At 39.9% G+C, this 20,299-nt stretch overlaps 1 protein-coding gene across 2 annotated transcripts in view; it reads left to right on the forward strand.

The window, feature by feature from the left end:
- akap6 (A kinase (PRKA) anchor protein 6) overlaps window positions 1–20,299 on the forward strand; it is a 167,901-nt gene that overhangs the window by 102,917 nt on the left and 44,685 nt on the right. For both annotated transcript variants that reach the window (XM_055171832.2, XM_055171831.2), the window contains exon 9: window positions 325–445. In XM_055171832.2, coding sequence (XP_055027807.2) covers window positions 325–445 — 121 coding nt within the window. The remainder of the gene's footprint in view (window positions 1–324; window positions 446–20,299) is intronic.

Consider the following 20,299-nt stretch of genomic DNA (forward strand, 5'->3'; position numbering starts at 1 on the left):
TTTGATGCAGAGCTGACGGCGGCTTCGAGGAACGGGGAGATGTAGTCATGTTTAATTAAGATGTTCTGGCTCACGAGCTGTCACTCAGAGCTCAGGTTAAAGATCCCTCGAGCTCTCCGGCTCTTTTCACGCTTCACCTACCCACCACGCACCACCCGCTAACCGGCTAGTGTAATTACCTCCGCTTGTCAAATATTCACCTGGTAAAATATGTCCGTACACAACCCCTCTAGACCTCACCTGAGCCTCAGAAGCAGTGAACGGGAAGAGACTTCTGCTAATCTCAGCTAAAGTTATTAATTGTCCCACGTTGCTCTTTTTCAGCCTATCAGAGTTTGAGGCCGACTACCAGGAGCTCTGGGATTGGCTGATGGACATGGAATCGATAGTGACTGACAGCCACGATCTGATGATGTCAGAGGAACAGCGGCTTCACTTGTATAAAGTAAGTTTGTTGTGTGCGCACTAGATACTGTAAAGGTAAAAATTCTTGCCTTTTCTTGTGCAATGATGAATTATAGACGGTAAGATTTCATTTCAAATGATTCGTGACTTTCGATTCCTTTAAACCAGTTTAGCAAATCTCAGTTGAATATTATAATATAACAAGCTAGATTAGATCATTGTCTTCCATTTCAATCTCTTTGTCCTTTCATGGATTTGACAGCCTTAGCGCGTTCCTCTTAAAGTTCATTTTGGAGAAACCATAGAGAAGAAAAATAAAGGAGAGATAATAGCTCGCCCTGTTTACAGTCCATGAATTTATATTAGTCCCAGATAAAGTGGCCTGTATTGTTTGTTCATGATTAAAACAAACTGATTTTGGACTTCTGTATTGATTGCATGCCCACCTCATCTAATAAATAAGTACTGGGCTTCAACGCTAGTTTTTGCGAGGTTCTCTCCTGCGGCGTATTATCAGCACTGTACGTGTGATCGTGTTAAACGCGTATGTCGGGGCCGGGCCGGTGCGCTGGGGGGAAGCGAAAAGCCGCGAGGCAGAGAGCGTAAATCAGCCTCATTTAGGCGTTCTTTATCGAACTGAATCCGACACTCTTCATCCTCCAATTGCTCCGAGCATATGGCATATTTCAAAAGAACAGATTGTGAATCATAAAGAAATGAAATTAATATCCAGCCCCTCCACCCCGCCTGGTACTGGAAACGGCCCCTAATGACGAGAGAAATATCGGCGAGCTCTTCCTCTTTCTCCCCCCTTTCTAAACCTGCGGAGGTCACGCTCAAGGTCGCAACTAATCTTCCCTCTCATCGGCGCGCTGACCCCGACATTAGTCATATCTTACAGTAGGAAAGAAGTGAGGAAATATCAGCCTGTTTTCTGCTTCTTCAATACATGCTTGTAAAGAAAGACATTTGGGTGGGTTGGAAATGGCGTACTGGTGTTTCTGCAGCATGGTATGCGAGATGTCTTTGTGCGTGGGCAAATGTACAGCCGCAGCGTATATTTGTTTTAGAGATACTACCTGTCAAAAAGCAATAATTGTTATCAGTTTTTCGACATTGTGATTATTTCTCGGCTCATGGGAAGCATCTGTGTGTTTACGCGTCTCGTTTGGATCATGCACCTTCAACACGCAGCGACATGCTGAGCACATCTCAGTCTAATCTAACACCCGCTAATGTGCTCGCTGATCAAAGCCGACTTTAGCCACATTTTTCATGTTCCTCTCCTGTAGGCATGCTGCCCTGCAGATGTTAACATTTAGAGTTAAAAAGTTGAGGTTTATGAGGTATTGTTATCTGTTGGTCTGCATGTGAAGATCTCATTGTCTGTGAAGTATTTCCTCAGATGCAGCTATGAAAGATTTTCTGTGTTTTTTGTGTTTTAATTATGTGGATTTTGACCAAGCGAGCAATGGCATTTAATGCATTTTTATTAAAGGTGCATTATGTAACTTTTGGAAGGATTGACAGAAATGCAATATAATATACATGAATAAATTATCAGTGGGATATAGACAGTTTCATGGGACGCACGTGCTTTGTCCTGGTTGCACATCAGGGTGAAACTTTGAGAGACACTACAATTTTTTTGGACAATTTTCCAGCTCCCCTAGAGTTAAACATTTGATGTTTACCGATTTGGAATCCATTCAGCCAATCTCTGGGTCTGGCACTAGCACTTCCAGCACAGCTCAGCACAATCCATTGACTCTGACTAGACCATTAGCATCACGCTCAAAAATAACCAAAGGGTTTTGATATTTTTCCTATTTAAAATTGGACTCTTCTGTAGTTACATTGTGTACTAAGACCAAGAGAAAATTAAAAGTTGCGATTTTCTAGACCGATTTGGGTAGGAACTATACTTTTATTTCGGTGTAAAATCTGCGTAATATCATTGCACCTCCTGCAGCAATGTTACGGCAGCAAAGTCCTTGATTATTACGCCAGAATGAGAGTATAGTTCCTATATTTTTTTGCAACTTTTAATTTTCCATTGGTCTTAGTACACGATATAACTACAGAACAGTCAAATTTTAAATAGAAAAATAATGGAAACGCTTTGGTTATTTTTTTAGCATGATGCTAATGGTCTAATCAGATTCAATGGATTGTGCTAAGCTATGCTAAAAGTGGTACCCCCAGACCCGGAGATCAGCTGAATGGATTCGAAAACAGTAAAAATCAAATGTTTAACTCTAGGGGAGCTTGAAAATGAGTATATTTAAAAAAAGTGGGGTATCCCTTTAACTTCCGGTTTGTGAGTGTTTAATGGTCTGGTTAGTGGCTAAACCAAACTCTGGACCAAATACCTCATTGAAAATAAAAAATGTTTTGGCTTCCTAAAGACAAGGGGAGATGGCGATCATGGATCAATGCTATGTGAAGGGAGGTTTAGCAGCCGATCTGTAGTTAACATATAAATTAGGTATAAATTAGGAAGTAAACAGTAACGTTAGTGTCGTTTTTGATACGCTTTAACTAAGGTAATCTACTTGTTATTTATTTTTCTTGTTATCAGAAATAAAGTACTCTATTTTTTATACATTTCTTACTTTTATTACAGTCATTAGTGCAAATGCATGGTTGCTTAATTGATCTTAATGGTCCTATAATATACACAAAATATAAAATTCTTTTCCTTTATGTTTGGTGTAAATGTGACCTGGACTTTGTTCTGACAGCTTCACCTAAACGCATCTGCGTTTCTGTTGTCAGGAAAGGTCAAGAATTCTCCTCGATTTCTGTTGTTCCTTTGTGATGAAGCACGCGGATGTTTCGAGACTCTTTGCCGTGTGTCAGGAGTGTAAAGGCAGACGCTTGTGTTTTGGTAGAGCGACAGAAGCTGTGTGTGAGTGTGACACATTGCTGTTTTATGGTGCCGGAGCAGGTGGTATTTAATGGGAATCACAACATCACAGTGCCTTTTCCTGCCCACCCCCTTTCTTTGTCTCTTCCTCTTTTTAATTTTCTTTTTGTATACATTTTAGTGCTCTGGTTCAAACCCGAGTGGGCTTGTTTTGTTTTTTTGCCGTCTATTGTCTGCATACTGTAGGTAGCTGTATTTTAATGTCCTAACAGAGATGTAGATGTAGATTTGAAATGCTCTACTGTACATAAGCAGCAACAGCCATCTCACACAACTAGATGCACACATGATAGTCTCGAATCCAATAATTGATTCCAATAGACTTTGGTGTTAATGTGTCGCTTCACTTTGTCTAGGTAGACAGCTCACTAGGTTTGGGAACAGAGCTAACTACACAAATGACTCTTTTCCCATATTGTGACTATTTCCAAAACACATCTACGTTATGTGCTGAATCGTCTTGGGTGCACCTGCACGCGTCATTACCCACGGACATGCACTCACGGCAGTTTCATACGGCACTATACACACGCATATACACTGGAAATAGCCTCAGTAAGTATGTGCTAATGTAGGTAATCACTAATGGATATTTTCTTACTTTGATTGCATTGTTTGTTTATCTCGTACTGTTCCATTACGGCTGTGTTCCTGTGTCTGTTCTGGGCCGGTATGTTTTCTATAGGATAAATATCTTCTCTTTCGGTCTCTGGCTGATTTTGTTTGGAAAGCGTCTGCATGGAACAAATGAATGCTTTTTCACTTTTAAAAGTTTTTATTTTCTCAGGAAATGCAGTGGCCTGGCGTGGTGCAATTTAATTTGTATTCCAAAAAACACTTGCACAGTGTGATATATTTCGTGGAGTTGTGTACTTACATTATTAAGTTCCCAAGAATTTGAAATTCCTATTTTGTATAATAGCTCGTCCCTTGTCTCCTTTGTAATTTTCCTTAATGATGTCATTGTGAAATAGCGACCTCTAGTTGTGAAAATCTTACATATTGTGCCTTTATCTTGCATTTTTCTTTGGCAGCTTTGGCTACATGTTGACCCACATGTTTTGGCTAAGGATAAACTAATGGAGTAAAAAAGACTCAACTTAAACTTGACTGATGTGGAAGGGATTATATTAATAGCAAAAAACAAGAAAAACTCTTAATTTTGATAATAATAAAAACTCATTGACATACTATTTTTGAAACAAAGTATGTGTATTGGGATAAAAGCAGTGTGCTTCAATGAGTAATCTCTTCCGGAGCAGTTTGCAAGCATTTCTGCTGTTTGGCATGTGAAGTGACTGTTCATTGATGAATAAAAACATCACAGACAGCGCTCGGGTTTACAAAGTGTGAGTGTGTGTTTATAGAGAGAGGGGCTTGTGCCAAACAGTATATTTGAGGAGTTTAGGCGGACATGAGAGGAGTTATTGATGTTTAGTTGTCAGTGTATTGATAATTCAGAGATGAGCTTGTCTGACTGATCCAGCACACGCTTGACTTCCTCGTACTGATCTCTTCTCACCTTTCATCCAATAACCACTGCTCTCCAATCCAAAACGCACTTTATATCTGTGTGTGTGTGTGTGCGTGCGCGCGCGCTAGTGTGTGTGTGCATTTGTGTAGTGCCAGGGACTGAACACAAAGAGTCCAGTGTTAAAGATCAGAATAGTCTCTCTCACTCTCTCTCTCTCTCTCTCTCTCTCTCTCACTATCTTTTTTAATCTTCCTTCCTTTCTTTTATTCCTGCCTTTCTTTCTTCCATTCTTTCCCTTTATCTTTCCTTCCTTCTTTTCATCCTTCCTTCCATCCTTTCTCTCTCCCTCCCTTCCTTTCTTTCATTCCTACCTTCCTTTCTTTCATTTCTTCCATTTCTTCCTTCCTTTCTTTCCTCCATTCTTCCTTCCTTCCATCCTTTCTCTCTCCCTTCCTTTCTTTCATTCCTACCATCATTTCTTTCATTTCTTCCATTTCTTCCTTTCTTCCTTTCTTTCTTCCATTCTTTCCTTCTTTCTTTACTTCCTTTCTTCTATTCCTTTCTTCCTTACCTCCTTCCTCCCTCCCTCCCTCTAGCTTTCCACTCCTTCCTTCCTTTTTTCAAATTTCTTTCTTCCTTCCTTCCTTCCTTCCCTCCGCTCCCTCCCCCCTCTCTCCCTTCTTTCATTCCTTCTTTCTTTCCTTTTTTCCTTTCTTACATCCTTCCTTCCTTTTTTTCCTTTCTTCCTTCCCTTCCAACTACCTCCCTCCCTCCAGCCCTAGCTTTCCACTTCTTTTCCTTCCTTCCTTCCTAACTTCCCTCGCTCCCTCTCTCCCTTCTTCTTTCCTTCCTTCTTTCTTTCCTTTTTTCCTTTCTTACATCCTTCCTTCCATCCTTTTTCTCTTCCTTCCTTCCTTCCTTCCTTCCTTCCTTTCTTTAATACCTTCATTCCTTCTATTTTTTTCCCTTCCTACCATCCCTCCCTCCTTCCCTTCTTTCTTATTTCCTTCTTTCTTTCATTCTTTCCTTCCTTCCTTTATTTCTTACATTCTTTCTTCCTTCCATCCTTTCTCCCTTCCTCCTGCCTTCCATTCCTTCCTTTCTTCAATCCCTTCCTTCCATTCCTTTCTTCCTGTCTTCCTTCTTCCTTCCTTTCTTTCTTTCTTCTATTCCTTCCTTCTTTATTTACTTTCATTCCTTCCCTCCCTCCCTTCAGCTTTCCACTCCTTCCTTCCTTTTCTCAATACCTTTATTCCTTCCTTAATTTCTTTCTTCTATTCCTTCCTTCTCTCCCTCCCGCCTTTCATTCTTTTTTCAATCCCTTCCTTCCATTCCTTCCTTCCTGTCGTTCCCTTCTTTCCTTTCTTTCTATCTTTCTTCCTTTTTTCAATCCCTTCCTTCTTTCCTTTCTTTTCCTTTCTTTCCTTCCTTCCCTTCCACCTTCCTTCCATTCTTTCCTTCCTTTCTTTCTATCTATCTTTCTTCCTATTTTCAATCCCTTCCTTTCTTTCTTTCTTTCTTTCTTTCTTTCATTCCTTCCTTCTTTATTTACTTTCATTCCTTACCTCCCTCCCTCTCAAGTCCCTTCCTTTCTTCCTTCCCTCCCTCCCGCCCGTTTTCCCCTCCTTCCTTCCTTTTCTCAATACCTTTATTCCTTCCCTAATAAATTTCTTCTATTCCTTCCTTCTCTCCATCCGGCCTTTGTTTCTTTTTTCAATCCCTTCCTTCCATTCCTTCCTTCCTGTCTTCTTTCCTTCATTCCTGTCTTTGTATCTTTCTTCCTTTTTTCAATCCCTTCCTTCTTTCCTTTCTTTCCTTCCTTCCCTTCCACCTTCCTTCCATTCTTTCTATCTATCTTTCTTCCTATTTTCAATCCCTTCCTTCATTTCTTTCTTTCTTCCATTCCTTCCTTATTTATTTACTTTCATTCCTTCCCTCCCTCCCATTCACCTCCCTTCCTTTGTTCCTTCCATCTCTCTCACCCGCTTTCCACTCCTTCCTTCCTTTTCTCAGTACCTTTATTCCTTCCTTAATACCTTTCTATTACTTCCTTCTCTCCCTCCCGCCTTCTTTCTTTTTTCAATCCCTTCCCTTCCTTCCTTCCTGTCTTCCTTCCATTCCTTCCTTTCTTTATATCTTTCTTCCTTTTTTCAATCCCTTCCTTCTTTCCTTTCTTCCATTCCTTCCCTTCCACCTTCCTTCCATTCTTTCCTTCCTGTCTTCCTTCCTTTCTTCTATTCCTACCTTCCTTCTTTCCTTCCTTCATTCATTCTTTCTTTATTCTATCCTTCCTTTATTTCCTTTCTTTTCTTCTTTCTTTTCTTATCCCATGTGTGCATGTACCGTATGTGTGTGTATACACCAGATGGGCTTTCGCGATGCAAACAGGCATTATAAAAAGTGAGAGACATTACGCAGGGGAGAGATGCAACAAGGCTCTAAGTTACACGCAGACACTGAGATCAAGCCCTGTTTCTGTTCAAATAACTGTTCTAAAATCAGTTCTGGCCATCACATTCCCACCCCTCCCTCCATGACAATCAACATTAAGTGTAAATAAAGACCACGACTCTCTGTATTTGTTAGACAGACTCATTCTGACCAGATATATGCACAACGTGAAGACTCAAAGCAGCTCTAGTGACACCGGTGAAAGAGAAATGCTGTTTGTCAGAAGAGAGAGTCTTACAGTCCTCACCTCCCATGAATTATTAAAAGGAGGAATAGAAGTGAAGGAGGAGACACCTGGAGAAAGTGGAAGGGATGACAGAAGGTGAGGAGAAACAGAGAGAGAGAGAGAACGATAGATACTACACTAGCTGTCTGAAGGTTCTAGTTTCTCCAGACTGCCTTTACTAGGATTGTGTAATAAATAATGTGCCAACTTCTGCTGCTTCTGTTCTGTTACAAGGCCTCACACTTCTCAAGCATATACTGTACCTTTGTGCTGTTTCTGATACCTACACAGTCGATCTAAAGGTTAACGCCCTGGCCCTTTATATACTATAACATGTGCACTATATACTTAGAAACCATACAGAAGCTTTGTGTAGGAAACAGATTGAAAGCAACAGATTTAAATATGGCGCATCATTACAAGTCTTACCAGGTTTGACATCAAACGTCTGTGGTGCTCATGTGTTGCTTCATTGATGCCAGACCCTCTGCGACAGATCTTGAGGTGTTATTATTATTAATGTGTGTGGCTGTGTATGATGCAAGTAAACTATTATTAATTTTTGGTCGGTTCCTTACAGACAGTTATTGTTGCAAGTCAGTGCTTTTACAGTATGTCATGTGTGACCCTGCCTGTGAAAAGCTGAAGTCATTTTTACTGATTTACTTTCTAACATTTTCACTGGGGCGGTACCTTTAACCCTAATAAGTCCCTTGGGGTCAATCTTACCCCTAGCCACTTTTCTTTAGTTAAAAACGTGGTTTCCTTCATCTCAGTGGAAAAAGATTTTGTGACTTTTCTAGACTATCTGTCAATATTCATATAAAACAACATGGGCTTGATTCGGTCGTTCTAAGGATGTGTAAAAAAATACCAAAAGAGGGCCTTAGGGAGTAAAAATTACCCCAATTGAAATGAATGGGAAATGCAAAAAAATCTTTTTTTCTTCTCCTAATTTGTCCAAAAAAAAATCAATGCATCTTGAATAAATCTGAAAATTTCAACACAGAAAAGTAGGCCTGGTACGAGAGCACAAATGCAATATAAAAAATGCATCAAAACTACAAAAAATTCTACTATTTGAAATAATATTTATTTTTAATGTCCTTTTTAATGTTTATATATACATAAATTCACAAAATGTATCACTAAAGTAGTGATGTGAGCAGTTGGCCACATCCAGTGAAATGAATGGGTCTCTATGGGCCTCTGCTGGTCAAAATTTTTTCCTAAACTGTAATTTTTTGTTTTTTTTCTAAACACCAGATGACCAAATTTAACACATAACATCTAGATCAATATCTAAAAACAATTTAAAAATCAAATTTAGATCATAATTTGTGTGTAATGTTCATAAAAATGTGATATTTTACAGCCAAGCTAATGGTGTAGTTGAAGAATTTAGTGGTAAACAGGTACAAAAGTACTTCATATCTCCCAAAAACACAGTATTAATGTATAGATGTAAGTGATATATTATTTGTATTATTAAAAATGTATATATTTTTCTAATCACTCTTTTAATTTTTGGGGTCATTTTTACCTCCAAGGAACTCGTATACTGGAAAATAGGGGCTTATGAGAGTTAAAAAGGTCCTAATATTTACCATTTTGGTACAGGTATGTACATTTGAGGTACCAATATGCACCTTTTAGGTACAAAAGTATATGACAAAATTGTAATTTTTGAATGTACCATCCCTTTTATTAAGGTCAAAGAAGAGCTCAGTAGAGGTCTCTGTCTATTGTTTCTGTTCTGCGCCTTTAAGACCCTCTCAGATGGATTATATATCCATGAATATTCAGTTTTTTTGTGTTTTGTAATTGGCTGGCATGTGATGCGGGGTGGTTCGGTCCCCCTGCAGCGTCTCTCAATGTCTCTTCTTAGATGCTCCCTCATGAGACACGGTCGAAGAGAATGAGGGGTGTGTGTGTGTGGTGTTTTGTGTGTTAAAATGAGCAGGTTTTCTCGTCTCTGTGTGTGTGAGTTGTTATGGTGGCGCCGGCTGGGGCCTGTGGCTTTTTCTGCAGGACGCTGACTAATTACAGCACTAATGCAGGACACCCCATTGATACACACTCATTCAACAAAACCACACACACACCTGCTTTATTCACCACCCTCGAAAACTTAATTACACACACAGACACACATGGATAGTTGACAAATAACATAGACATTAACTTTTGATTTACCTTTTATCTTTTGGTTTCCAGCTCATTCAAGTTTTGGGGTAGATGAGGTATTTAAGGATATTTGTTCAATCCAAAATGATCCTTTTTGTCATTAATTACAATTGTGTCTTTTAAGCCCCTAATGGGTTTGTTTGGGGTTTTCAGGAGTTTTTTGTCTTCAAACTTCAAAAAAAGGTATAGACAAATCCAACCGTAGGATGCAATAATTTTTTTTTAGGGTAAATTTAACCCAACAGTTGTGCTTGTCCATAAGTGCTGAGTATGTCAGATAAGGGAGAGATAAATGATTAAATCTAGTTCTGTTGTTAAGAACCACTAACACAAAGATTTTGGGGTATTTGGATTTGGACCAGTAGATAATCTCCTAGCAACGCTGTAGCAAATACATTATGTGTTGGGTTTTATCCTTATATCATGGAGACAGCAGTGTGCACATGTTCACCCCCCTCCATCTTTAGTTTCACATTTTATGAACTCAGAAACTTGTCAAGTAAAAAACACGAGCAGCCAATAGACAGGAAGGTTGTTGCCAGCATTTGTATGAGAACTGACAGGCTTGAAGTCTACCAGCTGGCCAAATATATGTTCAGAGTCTGATTCCCAGAGATGTGCTTCTGGAGTAGATGAGAAATCGGGAGGACAAGAGAAAAAGAGGAGGAGACAAGGAGGAAAAGTAAAGAGAATGAGAGGAGGAGAGAGGAAACGAGAGAATGAAAGGAGAAGATGAGAGAAAAGCAAGAAACAGAGGAAATCAAACCAGCTGGCCAAATGTATGTGTTGATAAAAATAGTAAGAGACTGAGAGGAGGAGAGAGGAGAAGAGAGGTCAAGAGAAGAGATAAAAAGCTGAGAGAGGAGAAGAGAATGAGAGGGAGAGGCAGGGAAAGAAAGAAGGAAAGAAACACGAGAGACAGAGAAGAGGTGAGAGAGGAAATCAAAAGGACGAGAAGAGAGAATAAGATGAGGAGAGAAGGGATAAAAATAGTGAGATGCTGAGAGGACCAGAGAGGACAGATTAAGAGAACAAGAGGAGAGAAAATGAGAGAAGGAAAGAGGAAACAAGAGAATGAAGAGAAGCAAGAGACAAAGAAGAGGCAAGAGAGATGAAAGAAAGGAAATTAAATAGAGAAGAGAGAATTAAATGAGCAGCGAAGAGATGAAACGTTAAGAGGCTGAGAAGAGGAGAAGAGAGATTAAAAAGACAAGAGGAGAAGAATTAAAGTAAAAAGAAGAAAGTGAGAGGAGGAGAGAAGGAGGAAAAGAGAAGAGGGAAGAGAGATGAGAGAAAAGGAAATCAAAAGGAGGAGAAAAGAGAATGAGACCAGGAGAAAGAGATAAAAACGATAAGAGGCTGAGAGGAGGAGAAGAGAGAGCAAGAGGAGGTGAAACGAGAAGAGAGAATGAAATGAGTAGAGAAGAGATAAGAAGCTGAGAGAGGAGAAGCAAATGAGACGAGGAGAGAATAGATGAAAAAATGATAAGAGGCTGAGAGGAGGAGAGATAAAGAGGAGGTGAGAGGAGAATGAGAGGAGAGAGATGAAAAAAACAATAAGGGGCTGAGAGGAGGAGATAGGAGAAGAGAGATCAAGAGAAGGTGAGAAGAGATAAGAGGATGAAAAGAGAAGAGATGAGAAGCGGAGAGAGGAGAATGAGACAAGGAGAGAAGAGATAATAAAATGATAAGAGGCTGAGAGGAGGAGATAGGAGAAGAGAGATCAAGAGGAGGTGAGAGGAAAATGAGAGGAGAAGAGATGAAAAACAACGATGAGAGGCTGAGAAGAAGAGAGATCAAGAGGAGGTGAGAGGAGAAGAGGGAATGTAATGAGTAGAGAAGAGATGAGAAGCTGAGAGAGGAGAAGCGAATGAGATGAGGAGAGAAGAGATGAAAAAAATGATAAGATGCTGAGAGGAGGAGAAAAGAGAGCAAGAGGAGGTGAAATGAGAAGAGAGAATGGAATGAGTAGAGAAGAGATAAGAAGCTGAGAGAGGAGAAGCGAAGATGAGGAGAGAAGAGATTAAAAAATGATAAGAGGCTGAGAGGAGGAGAGATCAAGAGGAGGTGAGCGGAGAATGAGACGAGAAGAGATGAAAAATAACAGTTAGGGGCTGAGAGGAGGAGATAGGAGAAAAGAGATCAAGAGAAGGTGAGAGGAGAAGAGAGAATGAAATGAGTAGAGAAGAGATGAGAAGCTGAGAGAGGAGAATAAGACGAGGAGAGAAGAGATAATAAAATGATAAGAGGCTGAGAGGAGGAGATAGGAGAAGAGAGATCAAGAGGAGGTGAGAGGAGAAGAGAGAATGAAATGAGTAGAGAAGAGATAAGAAGCTGAGAGAGGAGACTAAGACGAGGAGAGAAGAGATAATAAAATGATAAGAGGCTGAGATGAGGAGATGGGAGAAAAGAGAGCAAGAGGAGGTGAGAGGAGAAGAGAGAATGAAATGATTAGAGAAGAGATGAGAAGCTGAGAGAGGAGAATAAGACGAGGAGAGAAGAGATAATAAAATGATAAGAGGCTGAGAGGAGGAGATAGAAGAGAGATCAAAAGGAGGTGGGAGGAGAAGAGAATGAGAGGAGGAGAGAGAAGAGAGCAAGAGGAGGTGAAATGAGAAGAGAGAATGAAATGAGTAGAGAAGAGATAAGAAGCTGAGAGAGGAGAATAAGACGAGGAGAGAAGAGATGAAAAAAATAAGAGGCTGAGATGAGGAGATGGGAGAAGAGAGATCAAGAGGAGGTGAGAGGAGAAGAGAGAATGGAATGAGTAGAGAAGAGATAAGAAGCTGAGAGAGGAGAAGCGAATAAGACGAGGAGAGAAGAGACGAAAAAAATGATAAGAGGCTGAGAGAAGGAGAGATCAAGAGGAGGTGAGAGGAGAATAAGAGGAGAAGAGATGAAAAAAATGATAAGAGGCTGAGAGGAGAAGAAGAGAGAGCAAGAGGAGGTGAGAGGAGAAGAGAGAATGAAATGAGTAAAAAAGAGATGAGAAGCTGAGAGAGGAAAAGAGAATGAGAAGAGGAGATAGAGAAAGAAAGAACGAAAAGATTAAAGAAACACAAAAGACAGAGAAGAGGTGAGAGAGAGGAAATTGAAAGGAGGAGAAGAGCGAATAAGACGAGGAGAGAAGAGATGTAAAAACGATAAGAGGCTGAGAGGAGGAGAGAGAAGAAGATTGTTCAAGAGAACAAGAGGAGAAGAGATGAAAAAATTAATAAGAGGCTGAGAGGAGGAGAAGAGAGAGCAAGAGGAGGTTAGAGGACAAGAGAGAATGAAATGAATAGAGAAGAGATAACAAGCTGAGAGAGGAGAAGAGAATGAGAGGGGGAGATAGGGAAAGAAAGAATGAAAGGAGGAGAGAAACACAAAAGACAGAGAAGAGGTGAGAGAGAGGAAATCAAAAGGAGGAGAAGAGAGAATGAGACGAGGAGAGAAGAGATGAAAAACGATAAGAGGCTGAGAGGAGGAAAGATCAAGGAAAAGAGAAGATGGTGATAAGAGGAGGGAAGAGATGAGAGAACAAGAGGAGGAGAGAGGAGATGAGAGAAATAGTTTTGAGACTGAGAGGGGTGTATAAGAGGAGAGGCAAAACAGAGAGCAGGATGAGGAGTTGAAAGAATGAGAGGAGAGAATAGGAGGAGAGAGACAATGAGAAAACCATACAAGAGAAGGAGAGGAATGAGAGAAAAGGAACTTTCTGATCATTATTCCCAAATCTTAATGTAATGCATTAAACACTCAAACCACTAGATGGCACTACAAACATCCAGAGCCCATTAACAATCACACACACACATACACGTGCAGAATGAGAGACTTGCATTTACTTACAAACATTTCTTGAGTGTATTTCCTGTATGTAGATGAGAAGAGTTGATGTTTAAAATATATTCAAATTGCGCTTTGTCAATTTCTCACAAAAAATAACCAAATTTGTTAGTGTTTCCCTAAATAAATGTTGCATTAGTTTTGGGGTGTTGTGTTCAAGAGATCAAGCCCTTGAGATGGTGAATCTGAGACGAGATGAATATTTTGCAGTCAGCAGTTCGGATGGAGTCCTGTTATACCCCATGCATTATTCACTAATACAAATATGACTGTTGACAAGGGGAAGCCGTATCATTTACAAGGATGCGAGCTTGGGCGAAATTCACAGCTGCGATTTGGTTCTGAGATTAATTAACAAAGCAAAGCTTCTAACGTTTCTCGCTCTCATTTTCTGCCAATGTGATTCAAATCAAACTGCTCGAATAATGAATTCTGCTTCTCATTGTCTCTATGTGATGAATTTCTATCATCAGTAGGACAAAGAAATAACAAATCAGGAATATTATTCGTAATAGCATTAGTTTTGTATTCGCAAAATTAGTTAGTTAATGAATAGACCTGGGGTCAGCATTTTTTTTATGTATTATGGCCATACCATGGTACAGTTTAAGTATTAGATAATAATACTATGGTTCTTTAAAATGCACACAATCTTAAATTATTAGCCTATTCAAGGTTCCCATGGGTCCTTGAAAGTTTGTGAATCTGGGGAAAAATTCAAGCACTGTGAAGTTTTTGAAAACATACATAGATAGAGGTCATTGAAAGTGCTTGAATCTATTTTATGCAAGAAGTTTTCTGGAAAAAAATCCATATTATTCCCTGTGTAGTGTAGGATAATATCATAAAAATTCTAGACTTTTTAAGCACACGTACTAAAATGTTTGCTTTAAATGGTTATATCTTCTGTATGCGAATGTTGATCCATACCAAAATGCTTTATTGCATAGTTGTGTTTGACACATGAAAACGTCTCGGGTTACGTATGTAACTGTTGTTCCCTGAGAAGGGAACGAGACGCTGCGTCTCCTTTGCCATACATCCTCCGTCCCTGTAACGCCATCTTTGGCAATATTTCAGATAGCGATATACTTCCTGGCTCCCGCGTCACCCTGTCTTTGTCATTAAGCCTCACCATTGGTTGAATTTGATATACACATTCAGACGTACTTACCTGGAGGCGTCCCCAAAGTGTCACCGCAGTGACGCAGCGCCAGTTCCCTCGAAAGGAAACTGTAACAATGTATCTTAAAAGGTAACACGATGTAACCTTGTTCTCACTTGAAATGTGTCCCCACATTTATTCCTTGAATTTGAGGGTGTTGGACCTGGAAAGTCCTTGAAAGTCCTTGAATTTGAAGTTAACTAAGGTGTGGAAACCCTGATTTCCCATACACTTCAATACTGTCATACTTTAGCAAACAATACAATTTTTTTGGCCTAATACCTTAATAAGCTCACATCTCTGTGTGAGACTGAAATCTCACATACACATATTTACATTCCCTCTCATCGCTTTCTCTAGTCGACCTTTTCCTAGTAGCTAGACGGTAAGAAGTCCCCATTAGCATTTTTGCCTTGAAGAAACGCACTGTGGGGCTTTGGGAAAGTTTACTCGTATGAGTTGAAAGCAAAGGGGGCAGGAAAGGGGTGGCGCTGTAATTGTGGGCAAATGCGTTAAGACTATAGGAGAGAGGATGAGAGAGATGATGAGCATGCAGCGATTTACTGCGTCAGTGTCGGAAAATATACTAAATAACTCTGTCTTTATGTGCGATCGGCTGTTCCTTTCAATAGGAGGCATAATGGCATTTTAATGCAGTGATGTAATGTTGGACGGCCGTGTTGTTGTCCCGCTTCCCTGTTGTTTCATTGGCTCGTCTCCAGGATGTTGGATCGTCCTCCACAGCAACGGACAACTCTCACAGAGAACGGCCCCTCTCCGTTTTTGCACTTGATGTTCTCCTCTCTTTCTGCGGTTTGGCTCGATTCGTGTGGTTTTTCTCATTGAACATGCAGTGAAGTAGACAAACGCACGCACGTAATGTTCATGCAGCAGTCACACACGCATACACAAGCTCAGTGTTATACAATGCATAAAAACAAGTATGCATGTAGTGTCCCAAATGAGATGTTGATAGTGTAGTTCTGATGGTGTCCGTTGTTTTGTCTACAGAAACACATGACAAACAGGCATCTTCGTGACACTTGTGTGATATTAAAGATCCTCAATTGCTTGACCTCTTGATTGAAAGAAGCAGATCACTCTGGAAAGGGGTCATGAAGGTGTCTTACATGTTGGTGATGCTATGAGAGAATCTGTCCTGACTGGATGCGTGATGTTCTTTGGCTCCAGCATTGTGAAAAGCCGTAGGGGATTCCTGTCTCACCTGCTGTTTGGTGAGAGTCTCCAGAAACAGTTGTACAGTCCCCTGAGGAACGGAGAGATGAAGCATTAAACGAGTGTACTCCATCCGTTATTACATCTTCTGATCTGGCCCTCGTCTTCTGCGCTACCTGCTGCACGACTTCACAGCAGATGTGTTCAGAAGTCTACCTTATTATGTTACACAAATACACACATTGCACACATATTTTTTCTGAGCTTTAACTTTAAAAATACTGTGCAATGTTTTGAGTAGTGCTATTTACTGTAACTATCGCAAAACAGATGATAAAGCTATGAAAGGGTTAGGATGCAAACTAACAAACACAAAAAAAACCTTACCACACAAACTTACCACTCAGAAATATCCATTAACAATCTCCAAACAATTAATTATTCCTTAAAGGGACACTCCACTTTATTTTTTAAATATGCTCATTTTCCAGCTCCCCTAGAGTTAAACATTTGATTTTAACAGTTTTAAAATCCATTCAGCTGATCTCCGGGTCTGGCGCTAGCACTTTTAGCATAGCTTAGCACAATCCATTGAATCTGATTAGACCATTAGCATCACGCTAAAAAATAACCGAAGAGATTAAATTTTTTTCCTATTTAAAACTTGACTCTTCTGTAGTGACACCGCGCACCAAGACAGACGGAAAACCAAAAGTTGTGATTTTCTAGGCCGATATGGATAGGAACTATACTCTCATTCTGGCGTAATAATCAAGGACTTTGCTGATGTAACATGGCTGCAGCAGGCGTAGTGATATTATGTAGTGCCTGAAAATAGTTCCCTGCCATTGAAAGTAACCAAGGGGATTATTTTCGTGCAGTGCGTACTGTAATATCACTACGCCTGCTGCAGCCATGTTGCATCGGCAAAGTCCTTGATTATTACGCCAGTTTAAGAGTATAGTTCCTAGCCATACCTGCATAGAAAATCACAACTTTTAATTTCCCGTCGGTCTTAGTACACAATGTAACTCTTTGGTTATTTTTTAGCGTAATGCTAATGGTCTAATCAGATTCAATAGATTATGCGAAGCTATGCTAAAAGTGGTACAGCCAGACCCGGAGATCAGCTGAATGGATTCCAAAATGGGAAAAATCAAATGTTTAACTTTAGGGGAGCTGGAAAATGAGAATATTTTCCAAAAAAAGTGGAAATGTCCCTTTAAATTCTATATCTTCGTGCACACACAAGAGCTACTGAAAGGAGCTGTTCTGTGAAACAGCCAATCAGAGCAGAGCTCAACATTATTATTCATGACCCTTCCAAATAAGGTAAAAATAGACCATTTCATTCTAAAGGTTGAAATGGGTTGTAAAAACGTTTTTGGAAAATGTTTGCACTTAATAAAGCCACATACCTTTTATGTAGATATCAGAGAGCAATTTAACAGATTATTTCAATGCATTCTTTGGCACCTTTAAGTACATTTTCACAGCATTTATTCAAAGTGACAGATTTTCATATCAGATTCTCTTGTAATGCATTCAAAGTTCTTGCTGTTGAGTTTGTTTACTTTTTTGCAAAAAGTTGTTTTAATTAATTTATTCTCCTGAGCTTTCAAAGAGCAATGCAATTTTCCTTTGGGATATTTTTTGCTGTTTACCTCTTTTTCTTTTCTTGCTTTATTTTCATTTGAACTCAGTTTCTTACTGTCTCTTTCAATGGAGATCTGCAACACTTGTTGTCGGGTAAGCAAGCTTTTTTATGAGCTGTCAACGGAAGAAACATAAAAAATTCTCTCTCTTTCTGTCTTGCTTTCTTTTCATTTTCATTTACATTTGGCAGATGCTCTTATCCAAAGAAATTTAAAGTGCATTACAAAAAAAAACATTTTTTATGAGTATGTGTCTTCCCTGGGTTCGAACCCATGACCTTATGCGCTGGTAATGCATTGCTTTACCACTGAGCTACAGTTTTTTCTCTCTTTCTGACTTTCTCTCCTCTACAATATAGGTTTTAAGTCACACAGATATATCTCCATTATTTTCAAATCAGTCAAAAGCAGACGGCCCAATGCAGAAGATTCAGCTTTCTAAACCTGGTTGTGAACTACAGCTATAATTGGAATTAAATAATTAATGAAGGATAGTTAAAAAGGATTGTTTTATGATTCGCTATTAGTGAATTTGCTATTCATTTTAATATTTGTCATTTGATTTATATGGGGATAATGCAATACAGGCTTCAATTAACAATGCATGCTCTGTGTAATGTGATTTTCAGTTAATGTAAATGGAATAAGCTAGAAGAAAGCAAGCGATTCGACTTCTCAAATGCAATTTACTCGACCAGTTCTGCCAATTTTAAATGACATTGTACATTTTAATTTTCCTTCTCTTTTCACAGGTTGCAAATTTATACTCATTGAGCCGAACTGCCATTCATTTACATGGAAAATTGCTTGTCGAGTTGGAATATCTGTCACGTTCACACATATTTACTTTAAAAAGATTCAGCAGGGTAACACATAATCAGACCTAAACAACCTTTTCCTAAGTAGATTCAGATAAAAAAATCTTGCAATTGGAGACTTAGCACAAATTATATACAGTAGGTTGAAATGTTTGAAGAAACAAAGTTAAATAAGATCTCATTTATGTTTCAAGTATCCGGAGCTATAAAATAGGAACCTTTTGGGCCATAAAGTTTTCTCTTATTGCAAGCAGCACTACCACTGTGATTTCTGGCACCGTCTCTTTATATCGCAGCCTGGCCGAGCTGAACTGATCTTAGGCCTCTCTTCTCTATTAAAGCTCCAAGTTCTTGGCCGATTGCATTATTCCTGTGTTTGTCTGCTGAAGAAAAATGCCACACTCGGTATAGAGAGGGTCAGCGGAGAGATGGGCTTTGAGTATCTTTCCATGAGAACCCCTCCTCCCCGAACTCACAGCTGATCTCCAGACCCCGGGCCCCGGATAAATAGTGCCTTTGTTCGCCATTCAATGGCATTAGGCATGGGCTTCCTATGGGGGTCACCACCAAGACTTGTGAAGGGGCAGAAGGGGAGGCTGAAAAAGAACAACACATCATAAACTACCAGAGGGAAAACGTTGCTCATAGTTTGATGATATAAATGATTTGAAATTATATCAATTTTTTAATGGTCCTAAAAATGGGCTTCATTTTCCTCTTTGAGGAGTGAAAAATTAAAATAATCACTCTGTAAGCAAAGAGCCCATAATGACCATCCTGAGCTTTGTTACTTAATAAATCTTCTGTCTCTCCATCAGACCAGATTTTTTGTTCATTGTTCCTCCTGACTTTCTCATTATCACTTTAGAAATCTGTATAACCCATCCTCTGTAGCGACCAGATCTCGAATTCCTCTGCGCTCCAGATTGTTTTGCAGATTGCTAGCTATTATAACAGCGAGAGTGAACGCATTCCCAGAGTCCCATGGGCTAACATCTACGCGCTTGCGAGACCGTGGCATCTCCCTTTCTTCGCTCAACCTTTTCTTGTCGTCGTGAACGATAGCATTGTCCATGCAATTTGTTGCCAGTCATTGCATTTCGACAATGCAAAGTGTATTTTGTCCCCCATCCCCGAGGAAAGCTCCTGATGCCAGCTGAGGTCTGGAAAGGCCGGTGGAAACTCTCCTGGGTTCCTCTCCGACCCCACGGTGACTGCCCACCTTGTTCTTAAACAGAGAGAAGAGAGCACGGTGAAAAACCAAAAGCGCTCGTATTCTATACCAGCTGTAAAATGGCTTATTCTTCCGGTCGCCATGGTGACAATTAACAGTGTTTCAAGGACTTTTGTTTGAGGCCGGTTTGAACAGAACCCCCCGGCCACCCCTCTTTCATTGCAAAGTGATTTTTCACGAAGAGGGAAAAAAGCCGTCTATTTTGCATAAACAGTAAGGAATCGCGTCCAAATGGAGGCTTTACGTTTCCCCCCTTTAAAAGTAAATATGTAGCTTTTTACTTCCTGGTCTTTCAAGCCCGGCGCTCACACATCTTTGAGATTTTGGCTCGGCCTCCTCAGCTGCACCGAGTTTCCATCAATGGGTCTCTTCTACCCCGGCTTCTTTCCCTCTCGCCGCTTCCTCTCCTCCTCCCCGCCCTGCTTTCTGTCTGGAGCAAATTACAGACATCAAGGATGCTGGCAAGATATGAAAAGGCCTGAAACTGATTAAGTAATTATCAGTTTTCCCAGCTTCATTCAGCGCTGTATCATGAAAGCATATCAAATTTCATATTTTGTACCTCTGAGACAATTTGTAACTCATCAGCTCCCAGTGTAGATTTTCATGTGACTGATGCATATTCAGAAAACGGATTCCCTTTCCTTCGTGCAAAACATCTAATGCGGCCGCTTCGGCGAATAATCGGAGAGTGCCGAGATTGAGGTTTTTTTTTTCGCCCTGTGCAGATTCACTTTCAGGGCAAAAGAAA

The sequence above is a fragment of the Misgurnus anguillicaudatus genome, chromosome 7, assembly GCF_027580225.2.
Source record: "Misgurnus anguillicaudatus chromosome 7, ASM2758022v2, whole genome shotgun sequence".
In the NCBI taxonomy this organism is placed as follows: Eukaryota; Metazoa; Chordata; class Actinopteri; order Cypriniformes; family Cobitidae; genus Misgurnus; species Misgurnus anguillicaudatus.